Raw genomic sequence first — 12,117 nt, 5'->3', positions numbered from 1 at the left:
GAGAGCTTTAGTTTAGGGAGGACTACAACTCCCAGCAGGCTCTGCGACACCGCTAGCCTATAATAACCAGCATGCCACGGGCTGTCGGGGTTAATTTACTCCTCCTTCGAAGCGCTCTGTGGAGTTAGTCTTATTGTGAGTTTTGCTTGCCAGAAGTTTCCTGCGGGAACCAAGGAATCTATGCCAGTAAATAATTATGAGCATTGTGGATGAGAGGCTTGTGTTTTAATCTTCACGCCTCCACCTGTTAGCTCTGAGTCTGTTTTCTCATCTGAAAAAATGGGGCTATTCCTGGGAGTTGTTGCATTGAGTTTTGAGGATTAAGAGCTGGATATGACAGCTTGATAAACGTCAGCTCTTCTAGTATCCCCTTCTCCCTCAGTGCCAATGCGTTTATCAACGTATTTATCTCCACAGTAACCCTATGAAGTTGGTACTGTCATCCCCCTTTTCACAAGAGGAAATTGATGCCAAGAGAGGTTCAAGTCTCTTGCTTGAAGTCAGACTGCAAAGTGAGTGGTGAAGCAGGCCCCGAACCCAGAAAATTTCATTCCAGAGGTGAGCCCAGCTAAGGAGCCCAAAAACCTCCCACTTGCTATCTTGACGTTTACAGTGACCTAAAGTCAGGGGGCAAATATTTTCTGTGCCCTTCAAGGTAAACTTGAATCATGTGATACACAGAATAATGTCAAGATGATTGCAGGCAGCCACTGCTGGGAAGAAGACACAAGTGGCACTCTGAGAATCATAGCTGAATTTGAGCTGGTTGGAGAAATCAGGGATAGCGTCCCTGAAAGGGCAGTGCTGGAGCTGGGAAGAGTTGGAACAACGCAGGCAAAAGCCCTGAGGAGGAAGAGGACATGCATACCAGAGGTCTTGAAAAGGGCCAGTGTAGCTAGAGAGGGACAGCAAGTCTTAAGAGGTTCAGGCAGGGGAGGGAGGAAGTAAGACACCCAGGGTGCAGATTTTAGGGAGGCACTCATTTGAAGGGTGGTGCAAGCGCAGAGCCTAGATCTGAGAGTGAAAGCCCCTTTAGGTTGGGTGCCCTAAACACCTCACTGGCCCGATCCTAGTCCTGGCCCTAGGTGCCAGGTCTTGTGGGTAGTAGGGTGGATAACATCTTGATTTGCCCTGGCGAGTCCTGGTTCTGCTTGTTGTCTGAGCAAGATTTCAGTCTTGGCCCCCTTTCAGTCTAATGACTCTCCTTGTTGGATAAGTGTTCTGTGGTCCCTCAACTTGCAAAGTCTGTGTTTTATTCTGTGAGAATGGGGAGCCACTGAAAAGTTAAGTTGAAGGATGTTTTGAGCAGACTCAGGCTGCCATAAGGAGAATGGAACATGAGGGCAAGAATGGAGGCTGCTAGGTCATCCAAGTGGGAGAAAGGGGGAGCCTGGAAGAAGTGGATGGAGAAGAGAGATGCTTAGGAGACACTGCTGTCAGAACAGAATGATGAATTGCATGCACTGAGTGAAGGCTTCCAACTTCCTTGTTCCTCTGCACTGAAAGCCCTGGTGTTTTCTCTGCCCATATTTAGCTGTGTTACCTTGAGGCAATCTTTTCACCTCTCTCAGCATCAGTTTCTATATCCATATTAAGGGCTTCTCAGAACATTTAAGATTGAAGAGTTTCTTCTGGATTTAACATTTGCAAAATGTCCCCAGGGCCTTTGCACATGCCATTCCCTCTACCTCCTTCCTATTATTCAGGTCCTTATTGAAGTTTGAAGGAGGCCTTAGAAGGCCCTCCCTGACCACTCCTTCTCTAGTTTACTCTCTATCCTATTATAGTTATGTTCTTTCCCACTTGTTTACTTTCTTCCTGTCTCCAACTAAAATGTAAGCCCATGAGAGCAAGGGCTTGCTTTTTCAGGGATTATAGTCATCCTTAGCACCTAGGACTGCATCTGGCACATAATAGATACTTAGTAAATATTTGTTTGATATAATGAATGAAGGAAGGAACAAGCGAATGGGGAATGCGTTCCTTGACACTTTAATGCCCCCCAAACCATTTTAGCTACCCTTCTATAAGACCCTTCTGGCCTGGGAGCATCCATCCTGGAAGCAAGACACCTGGCCCACATTCAAATTCTGACTGAGGCACTTAACAGCTGAGTTTAGTTAAATCGGTTAACACCTCTTCCCTTCACTCTGCAGTTTAATCCCAGCTTCATTCTTTTATCCCCACCTGGTAGAAATGTGAAGATCCAACTAGATAGGAAAATGCTTAAAGCAAAATAGGCATTTTAAAAAATATATTATAAATTTGCATGTTTACTTTTTTACTTTTATCGATTTACAATACTGTGTTAGCTTTAGGTGCACAGCATAGGGATTCAGGTTTTTGTGGTGTGGTGCTGTTGTTGTTTTGCAAATTATATTCCATTATAGGTTATGACAATACGCGGGTTTTTTTAAGCTTTCTTATCTTTTTCTTTCCCAGTCACGCCTTTCCAAGTCTGATCACCCTTGCCTTTCTCACCAAGCACCTCAATAGCTCCTTCGCACCCAAACCTGAAGGACCTTGCAAGCTGCTGGCCATGGCGCACGCAAATATTTCCTCTCCTAAAGGGCAGAAAAAAAAAAACCTTCCCGGCAACGGGTCCCGCGGTCTGCGGAGCTGGCGTCAGCGGAGGGATTTGCGCATGCGCACACGCATGCGTAGAAAGGCCCCGGGACGGGCGGGGGGTGAAGAAGGGGCCGGCCTTTGAGCGACAGCGACGCAAGATGGCAGCCACCACGGGCTCGGGTGAGCGGGGGCGCCGGGCCCGGCCGGCCGAGGGGGCAGGGGTTCGGGCCGGGGGCGGGGGACCTGCAAAGGCCCTTGCTGCGGGGCTAGGGTCTCTGCGTTGCCTCTGTCTGCTGGGCCCCACGGCGGCGACCCAGGCGGCCTGAGTGGGGAGGAGGAGCAGGCGGTGGCCGGAAGCACGGGCGGGGGCCTGAGGGGCCTGTGGGAGGCGCGGCAAGGCCCAGAGGCTCCCCCGGGCGGTGTGAGGGCCCAGCTGAGAGGAAGGGCCCGGCCCCGCTGCGCTGCTGGGCGGCGAGAGCGGGCGAGGGGTGAGCCCAGAGACACCCCTGAGGAGACTGGAGCTGGCGGCTCTCTGGGGGGAGATCAAGGGGTTCTCTGGAGGACGAGGAGGCTCCCCCAAACGAATGGAAGTCCTTTATTGGGTGCTGAGGGTCTAGGCGGGGGGGAAGCAACCGTGGGATGTCCATTTAGCGGGGACTTCAGAGAAGCCTCTCCGGATGGATGGGGGAAGGAAACAGCATTCTGAGAAGTGATTGAGAGGATCCCCCATTGGTTCAGGGGACGACTCCAGTGTTAGTTTTGGGGATGGGGTTAGCTGAGGAAATTTCTATGTTGATTAGAAAGGGGGTGTCTGGGGTGTCTGCTTTTGGGGAGATTCGGGGTATCTCTACAGGATAAGAGAAGGGGAAAAGGATTTCTCGGATTCCAGCGGGATCTCGTTGGAGCATCAGAAAGTGAAATGACCCCATGGTTACCAGGCCCCTATTTGAGAAGATAGATGTTAGGTTTTTGGATAGCTCCGGGTAGGGCAGTTGGTGGAAGCCTGCGATACTGGGCGAAGAAGAGATGAATTGGGAGCCCTGGAGGTGTCTGGGGTAGGAGTCAACTGAGGGAAGCCCCATGCAGTGGGTGACAGTAAGAAAAGGTCGGGTTTCAGAAATATTTCTTTTAGAAAAGATCTTTATTGAGTGTCACTCCTTTCCACTCTTTTGAATATTGATAACACATGGTTGTTCAGCTCAGCAGTTCTCCATCGACTTGATGGGCATGGGGAGAGGGACAAGTGAAATGGGAACCTTGGGTGACTGGAGAAGAAGGCTGAGAGGCAAGAGAGCATGAGGGGGCTACACTTTGTGTGTGTGTGTGGAGGGGGGGGTCTACCAGGCCCTAGTAGATAAAGGGAAGTAGCATTTATTTTGAAACTGGATTCCCTGCTCTACATTTCTGAGATGTGCCAGAGGATCAAATCCTGAAGGGTCTGTTTCAGAGTTAACACTCCCAGTTGAGCATCAGGGGATGGACTCAAATGGCCTTCTGGAGCAGGCAGGCTGAGGATTGCCTGAGGAAGGTCCCTCAGAGGGGTTGATGATGCAAGAGAGTCTGATTCTGGAAATGCAGGATTTGGGAATGACAGTGTCTCCCTCCCTTTTGGTGAGGATGCTGTCCCCTGAGGTGCCTGGCAGTCAAATTGGCCAGTGAAGTCCTCCCAGATGAGGTGACAGTGGGTGACCTGTGATGGAAAAAGCAAACAGGACCACCAGCCCGGACATTGAAATCTGATGCTGCAGCAGTGTTGTTAGGAGAGAGTCGGTGACCCAAAGTGAACAGGGTGGGGGGAGTGTGTCTTTCAACGATGGTCCCCCTCCAGTATCCTAAGGAGCCATCTTTGGCTGATTGTTATAGTGGGAATAGAGGGAATTTGAAGTGGGGGATCTGACTGAAGTCACCTGCCACAGGCTGCCTTTTATACTTAAAGCAATGGGGTCTTCCTAGAGGACAGAGGAAACCATACATCATTTTCCTAGATTTTGATTTCAGTTGGAACAGTGCTGAGTCAGTTCATTTACCAAGAGACCGCCAGAGACATTCTCAGAAGAGAGAGGCTGAGTCAGGCCAGACTGCTGTGGGAAACCTCTCACTAGAATAACACCCCTGCCAGGTTGCTATGAACAGGGGGGTGCACTGTGCCTGGAGCAGCCAGCATTATGGTGCTCTTGCAACTCAGCCCTGTTGGCAATCACTTGATAGTGGCTACCTATAATCCGGTTTAACAGCTACCTAATTCTAACTTCTTGAGGCCCTGCCAGTTGAAGAGTTCTTCATAAATGCTGTGGTGGTCAGATAAAACATCTTCAGCTGCTGTCTAGTGGCATATAAGAACACTTGGCATGGTTTAGATAAGATGGAACAGGTTTTGAGTTGCCCTAAAATGGGTTTCCCAGAACTCCTTTATTTATTCAACAGGTATATTATTAAGGGTTTGCTGTGTTCCGTGTGAATAGCGAACAAGATGGACATAGTCCCTGTCCTTGAGGAGCTTCTCTTCAAGTCAGGAAGAAGCCCATTAAAGGACAAAATAATTAAGAAGATTTCAGATAACAGTAAATGCTGTGAAGGGAATTGTGTAATGTAATAGTGTCTGGAGAGGTGGTCAGGAAAGGCTTCTCCAAGAAGGGGCATTTGAACTGAGACAAATGATGGAAGGAGCCAACAGTGTGTGTCACAGGCAGGGGAGGGGGAGACAGTGAGTGCAAAGGCCCCGTGGCAGGATGAAGCTTGGCATGCTGAAAGAATAAAATAAAGGCCTTAGTGTGCAAGGAAGTCTTCTTAAAGAGATGGGTTGCAGAGATACGGCTTTGGATTTTTTTTTTTCCCCTTCTTTTTTTTTAATGGCTGCACCCTGGGCATATGGAGATTCCTGGACCTGAGATTGAATCCAGTCTACACATCAGCTATAGCAGTGCAGGATCCTTTAACCCACTGAGCTGGGCCTGGGATCCAATCCATGCCTCCACAGTGACCCCAGCCACTGCAATTGGATTCTTAACCCCTTGCACCACAGCGGGAACTCTTGGTTTTGGATTTTATTCTGTGTGAAGGGAAGCCATTAACAAGTGTTTGGTCTGAAAGAGACATTCAGTAAATATTTGTTGAATGAATAAATGAGAGTCTTAAAAAGAGGAGAAAGATCCGATATCTGCTTCCAAGCAGTAAGAGTGCAGAGTGCTACGGTCGAAGCAGAAAGATTTTATTTGTATTATACTAAAATAAGTGTACAGGCCTCTCTGCTAACCCTGAGAAGCCTTTCAGGTGTGGTCAGAGGCCCTGAGGCCTTCCCTAGACTGGTTTAGAACAAGCCTCTTGATTAATCCATGCCCCTGGTTGCCAGGAAACAGCTGTGAAGCCTTTGAGTTCCTATAAGGGCTTAGTTTTTTGTGGTCACTGCTTTTAACACTTGGCAACACCTTCTCACCTCCTTTGGTTCTGCAGTGTGTGACTTCTGCCTAGCTCTTAGGGTGTGGGACTGTGGAAAGTACACTAGAATCCTCAGGATGCCCATGCTGCCCTGGCCAAGATTGCAGGACCTCAAAGAGTAGCTCTTGGTTGCCAGGCCTTTCCTCTCACCCAGCCGCCTACAGTCTTCCCTGACAATTAACCAGAAACTTGAGTACCAGAAGAGTAATCCCTTTGCGTTTTAAATTTGCATATGCTGGAGTGGCCTCATACACACACTCCTCAAATGAACATTTAACTAAATGGGCAGTGGATATTACGTGGTCTTCCATTTCATTCAGGGGTGTTCCCCAGGAGCAGCTGGAGCTGGGAGATGAGAACCTGTGGTCTCTTAGCTCCAACTGGCACCTTAAGATGCTCACACGGTGAGACACACAAGAATGATACCAGCTGAGTGCCTTTTGTACGACATGGGCCCTGCTTTCAAGAGGACTTCTTCATGTGGTACTCAGCTGAAGGCACAGCATTCTGCTCCAGTGATGGAGGGAAAATGCTTTGTTGGGCTGGTACAGCCTATAGCTCCTCATAGGGATTGCCAAGGCTAATGTGATGATTGAGATGTTCCCCTTCACAATAACTTTATTTATTTTTTTATTTTTCACAATAACTTTAAAAGCACCCTCTTCCTACCCGCCACTGCCACATCCCCTTTCTCTCCCCGCTTCCCACCCCATTACCTCAAGTGTAGCTCCGCAATGGTTTGATAAAAGTAGAATAGAAAAATGTGAAGTCAGGAATCCTCTCTTTAATTCTGAAGGGCCTCAGGGACGTACAGAGCAGCACACTTTGTGAAGTAGCGATGTTAACACTACAGCTGGATATTACACGTAGTGGTCTAGAGTTTTTCTTAGTACTTTAACTTAGCTGTTATGTCGTCTCATTTAAGGCTCCTCAAGCTAGTAAGCTAATCAGGGAAAGTGTTTCTAAGGGAGACTGGTGGCTGGCTGAGGAATGGTGACACTCAGACTAGAGCCTAGAGGGATTTTTGTCTCTAGTTCCTTCCCCAGCCTGCTCTCGTACCATCAGAGGGAAATGGAAAGGCAAGAATTTGGGCACATGCCCTTCCTTGGTCTTGGTGTTAATCTTGGTGATACAATGGGCTTTAATGAGAAGCTTCTGCTGCCTGTAGCAGCAACTCTTTTTATAGCATCGCTGGCAACTTTTTATCCCATTCTGGGTAGTGCGCTGGCTAATGAGAGTGAAGTCCACATCTGAGGAGGGTCTTGCTTATACCATACACTAAATCACTTGCCCTTATTGCACTTAGGGCCCCTCATGTCATGTGCAAAGTAATTAAGTCCTTGTTTTCAATTTACAGGCAAGTCCTTCAGGCTTCTTAAAAAGCTGCACTTCTAGGGCTTGCTGTCCTAGGTGCTGTTTTAAATGCATCGTCTCCTTCCTGACAACAGCCCTTTGAAGCAGGTATCTATTGTGAAGGTGAGGAAATCGCAGCCCAGAGAGGAGAAGTGACTTGTCTGGGGCTCAGAGCCAGTGACTTGCAAATCAGGGTTCAGAACTGGGACAGCTCTGCTCCAGGACATATGCTCTTGGCCGTATTATCATTTTTCCAGCCCCTCACTGCCTCTTCTCCAGCTAGGCATCTCAGGTTCCTTCTGCCATTGGCAGGTCTATGACATTTCCTTCCTTGGCAGATTAGTTCTTTCATGGGTAGATAGTAATGACACCAAGTAGGATTCTTTCTTCATTGTCACATTCACCTTATACAGTAGTACTTCCAGTAAGTGTTATCCCAAATCTTCTTCTTTGTCTCCATTATTGTCGTCCTTGTCCTACCAGAACTGTCTTTCTCTTGCCTAGAAAACTGCAAAATTCTCCTGCTTGCGGACTTGCCCCTGTCCAGTGCATTCTCTATAGAGGAGGCAGAATGATTTTTCCAGACAAAACAGAAACTACCATTCCCCGCAGAAAGCCCTTCCTGCTGTACTTAGCATAAAATCCATCTCTCTTCCATGGCCCACTAGGCCTTCTGTGGTCTTGGCCTTGCCTTCACGTGGCCTTGCGTGACGTGTACACCTCTCCTCTTGTTCTTCCACTTTTGGGAAATGCTCTGCCTGCACGTGACCACTGCTTCTCCTTCTTCAGGTCCCAGCTCTGCAGAGAGACCATCCCTGCCCACCCCTTTCAGTATAGTCTTCTCACTCATTGTCACATCTCTGTTCTGTTCTAAGTGCTTAACCTTGTCTGAAGGTTTCTTTTTCTTTTCTTTTCTTTTTTTTTTTTTTTTGTCTTTTGTCTTTTTAGGGCCGAACCTGTGGCATATGGAGGTTCCCAGGCTAGGGGTCTAATCAGAGCTACAGCTGCTGGCCTACACCACAGCCACACCAGATCTGAGCCATGTCTGCAACCTACACCACAGCTCATGGCAACTCTGGATCCTTAACCCACTGAGTGAGGCCAGGAATCGAACCTGCATCCTCATGGTTCCTGGTGGGATTCATTTCCACTGTGCCATGATGGGAATGCCAAGGTTTCTTGTTTTGTTTTGTTCTGCACATTTTCTGTGCCTTTCCAGTAGGGCAGGAGTCTGTCTTGTTCTCTGCTGTATCCCTAGTACCCAGCATAGCCCCTGATGTATAGTAGGTGCTCAGCAAATATTGAATGTTGCAGTTAGTTAATCCAGGCTCTTATTTTAATGTAGCCAAATACATACATTTGACATATTTGGAAACAATGTATCTGATCAGACAGAAGCAAGAGTACCTGCTCAGCCTTTCAAAAAGGAAAGCTCTTATCCCTAGGTGTCCTGAGACACTTACCACACCTCATTCTTTGTCTCCACCCCTTTCAGAGAAAATTTGGTCTTTGGCCTCAATGTCCCTAGCAGCAGAGAAACACAGGGTCTTACATTTTGCAACCAGCCGTTTGTTGTCACATTGTCTGGACTGTTAAGAATGATAGATTGCCACTGTAGATCACTGATTCTCAATCAGTGTACACGAGAATCACCAGGAGAGTGTATTCGGTTGCTGGGCTCTACCCTCAGTTTCAGATTCATTAGTCGCATAGTGTAGTGTTTTGGTGTGTGGCCTAAGAATTCACATTTCTAGCAGGTTCCCAGGCGATGTGTAGGCTGTAGGTCTGGGGACCATAATTGGAGAGGAGAAACAGGCTCCTCTGGACAAGCCTAACTAGGCACCCAGACCGCGCTTGCCAGTTGCTCAGCAATAAAAGGACCTGCCCCTGACTTCATATCCACTTTTCAAGAACATTGAATCCAGGTACGTCACCTTCCAGGCCTCCTTGTTTTCCAAAATGGTAGCCACAGCAGGCTCCTTGTCCAGTTCAGGAGCCCAGTTCAGGAGTTTGGTTACCCATTCACATCTTCCCTGAATGGGTAACCAAACCAGTTACAACTAGCAGCTTTCTTTCCAAGAGAAACCTGTAGGTCTCTGCCATTTTATTTTATTTTATTTTTTATTTATTTATTTGTTTATTTTTTTGGTCTTTTTAGGGTCACACCTGAGGCATATGGAAATTCCCAGGCTAGGGATCGCATTGGAGCTGTAGCTGCTGGCCTACACCACAGCCACAGCAACGCCAGATCCAAGCCACGTCTGCGACCTACACCACAGCTTACAGCAATGCCAGATCTTTAACACACTGAGCGAGGTCAGGGATCGAACCTGCATCCTCATGGATACTAGTCAGATTCGTTTCTGATGAGCCATGATGGGAACTCCGTCTCTGCCATTTTAAATCAAGACCCAGACCAGAACAGGATTTTCTAAGACTGGTATACTATAATAGCTGCTGCTTTGTGGCCAAGATTTTCCCAAAAAGATATTTTAAAGTGCTTCAAAATCCGTTTTGTACCACAAATATTTTAATGTGTTGCTGTGTTTCAAATTACTGCATTAAATGTTTTACTAGGGCATGGTGTAAAACCCTATCAAATATTCATGCTTTTTCAACCTGGTTGTCATATTTTCTTTATAATATCCTGCAGCTGCTGACTTTTCAGTTTATATTTAGCCAAGAGAATAACTGGCTGACTTTTGATATTGACACAGATCCAGGAAAAATCCTTCTGAAAAGAATTCTGAAGTAACAGGAACCAATGCTTTCTTTTTTAAAATATCTTGGATTACTGTGTTATTTTAGCACCTTGATAAAGTTATCTTAACATTTGCATAGTTAACTTTTTGATAGTTACAGTTTGTTAACAAGAGTCCATTTTTACATCCTCTGTATTAATATTGTCTCTTGAAGCTGTTTCTCCACCTTTTAGGTGTCAGGTTAACACAGAAATTTTAGGATTCCTAAAATTTAGGTTGAGTCACCCTGGGAAGAAAACATTAAAGAGTAATACTGAGTTTTTCTGATTCGTTCTTGGTTTTTGACATACACGGGTTTAATTTTTTTTTTTTCCAGCTTTTTGACTTTTTGCTGTTTCTTGGGCCGCTCCCGTGGCATATGGAGGTTCCCAGGCTAGAGGTCAAATCAGAGCTGTAGCCACCAGCCTACGCGAGAGCCACAGCAACGTGGGATCCGAGCCGAGTCTGAGACCTATACCACAGCTCACAGCAATGCTGGATCCTTAACCCACTGAGCAAGGCCAGGGATCCAACCTGCAACCTCATGGTTCCTAGTCGAATTCATTAACCATTGAACCATGACGGGAACTCCTAATTTTTAATATGTTCACTGAAATCTTTTGTTTAACGTGTCATGATTTTGAGCTAATTCTCCTCCCTTGGGATGGGATGAAGTCCTCCGTGTAGCTGATAGACTCACAAGGTGTACAGGATTCCTGAATTCCACCAATGTTTGAATTTACGTCCCTAGGCTAGCCCCCGAAATTCTAGAACAAGGGTATGGTCAGTCCAGTTGGAGTTAGATGCGCTTGCTTGTTAGAAAATAAGGTGCCTTAACTTTGTATGCAGTTTCTAAATGGTTGGAATATCAGTGACATGCTCTCAAATATATTTTTATGAAACAGATCAGTTTGTAGTGAAGAATTCTTGACTTGGAGTTCCTGTTGTGGTGCAGCAGAAATGAATCTAATATCCAGAAGGATGCAGGTTTGATCCCTGGCCCTGCTTAGTGGTCAGGGATCTGGCATTGCTGTGAGCTGTGAGGTGGATTGCAGAAGTGGCTTGGATCTCGCGTGGCTGTGGCTGTAGCCAGCAGCTGCAGCTCCAGTTTGATCCCTGGCCTGGGAACCTCCATACGCTTCGGGTGCAGCCCTAAGAAACAAAAAACAAAAAAAAGAAAAGAAAGAAAAAGAATCCTTGACTTGTGTGCTTTGGGGGGAAAACCGGTTTTCCCTCATTTCTTTCTTTTATTTATTTATTTATTTATTTTGTCTTTTTGCCATTTCTTGGGCCGCTCCTGTGGCATATGGAGTTTCCCAGGCTAGGGGTCCAGTCAGAGCTGTAAACCCCTTTGATAACATCATGCCACAGCCACAGCAACGCGGGATCCAAGCTGCATCTGCGACCTACACCACAGCTCACAGCAACGCCAGATAACCACTGAGCAAGGCCAGGGATACAAACCCACAACCTCATGGTTGCTAATCAGATTCGTTAACCACTGAGCCACGACGGGATCCCCTCATTTATTTCTCTTAAAGTAAGTTTCCCTAAAAGTGTGTGTCTGTCTGTCTGTCTGTCTTTTTAGGGCCATACCTGCGGCATGTGGAGGTTCCCAGGCTAGGGGTTGAATCAGAGCTGTAGCCGGCCTACGCCACAGCCACAGCAACTTGGGATCCCAGCCAAGTCTGCGACCTACACCATAGCTCATAGCAATGCCGGATCCTTACCCCACAGAGCAAGGCCAGGGATTGAACCCACATCCTCATGGATACTAGTCGGGTTCGTTAACCACTAAGCCAGAATTCCCATATTTCCCTAAAAGTCTTGATCACACTTCATTAAAAAATAAAACTACTTACCAAATTTTAATTATGTCAAAATAAAAAACCTTAGGTACCTCAGTTATATGGTATCAGTGTCCAATATCTTGGCCGCAGTAGAGCATATTAGAGTTTACGGTGAAAAAGGAAGAGATACTGCCTTTTCTTCAATCAGAAACATTTATTGAGGATCATTA

At 46.8% G+C, this 12,117-nt stretch overlaps 1 protein-coding gene across 1 annotated transcript in view; it reads left to right on the top strand.

Moving 5' to 3' along the window:
* The first annotated feature begins 2,670 nt into the window (after positions 1-2,670).
* UBE2V1 (ubiquitin conjugating enzyme E2 V1) overlaps positions 2,671-12,117 on the top strand; it is a 34,262-nt gene continuing 24,815 nt past the window's right edge. The window contains 1 exon segment of the mRNA NM_001205094.1: positions 2,671-2,748. Coding sequence (NP_001192023.1) covers positions 2,727-2,748 — 22 coding nt within the window. The 5' untranslated portion in view covers positions 2,671-2,726.

This window comes from Sus scrofa, chromosome 17 (assembly GCF_054392235.1).
Source record: "Sus scrofa isolate SSC_HxYL_T2T_F1_AM1 chromosome 17, Sscrofa_HxYL_maternal_Yorkshire_Landrace_v2.0, whole genome shotgun sequence".
Taxonomy (NCBI): Eukaryota; Metazoa; Chordata; class Mammalia; order Artiodactyla; family Suidae; genus Sus; species Sus scrofa.
The sequence above is the reverse complement of the archived record's forward strand: the minus strand, read 5'-3'. Positions and strand labels throughout refer to the sequence as shown.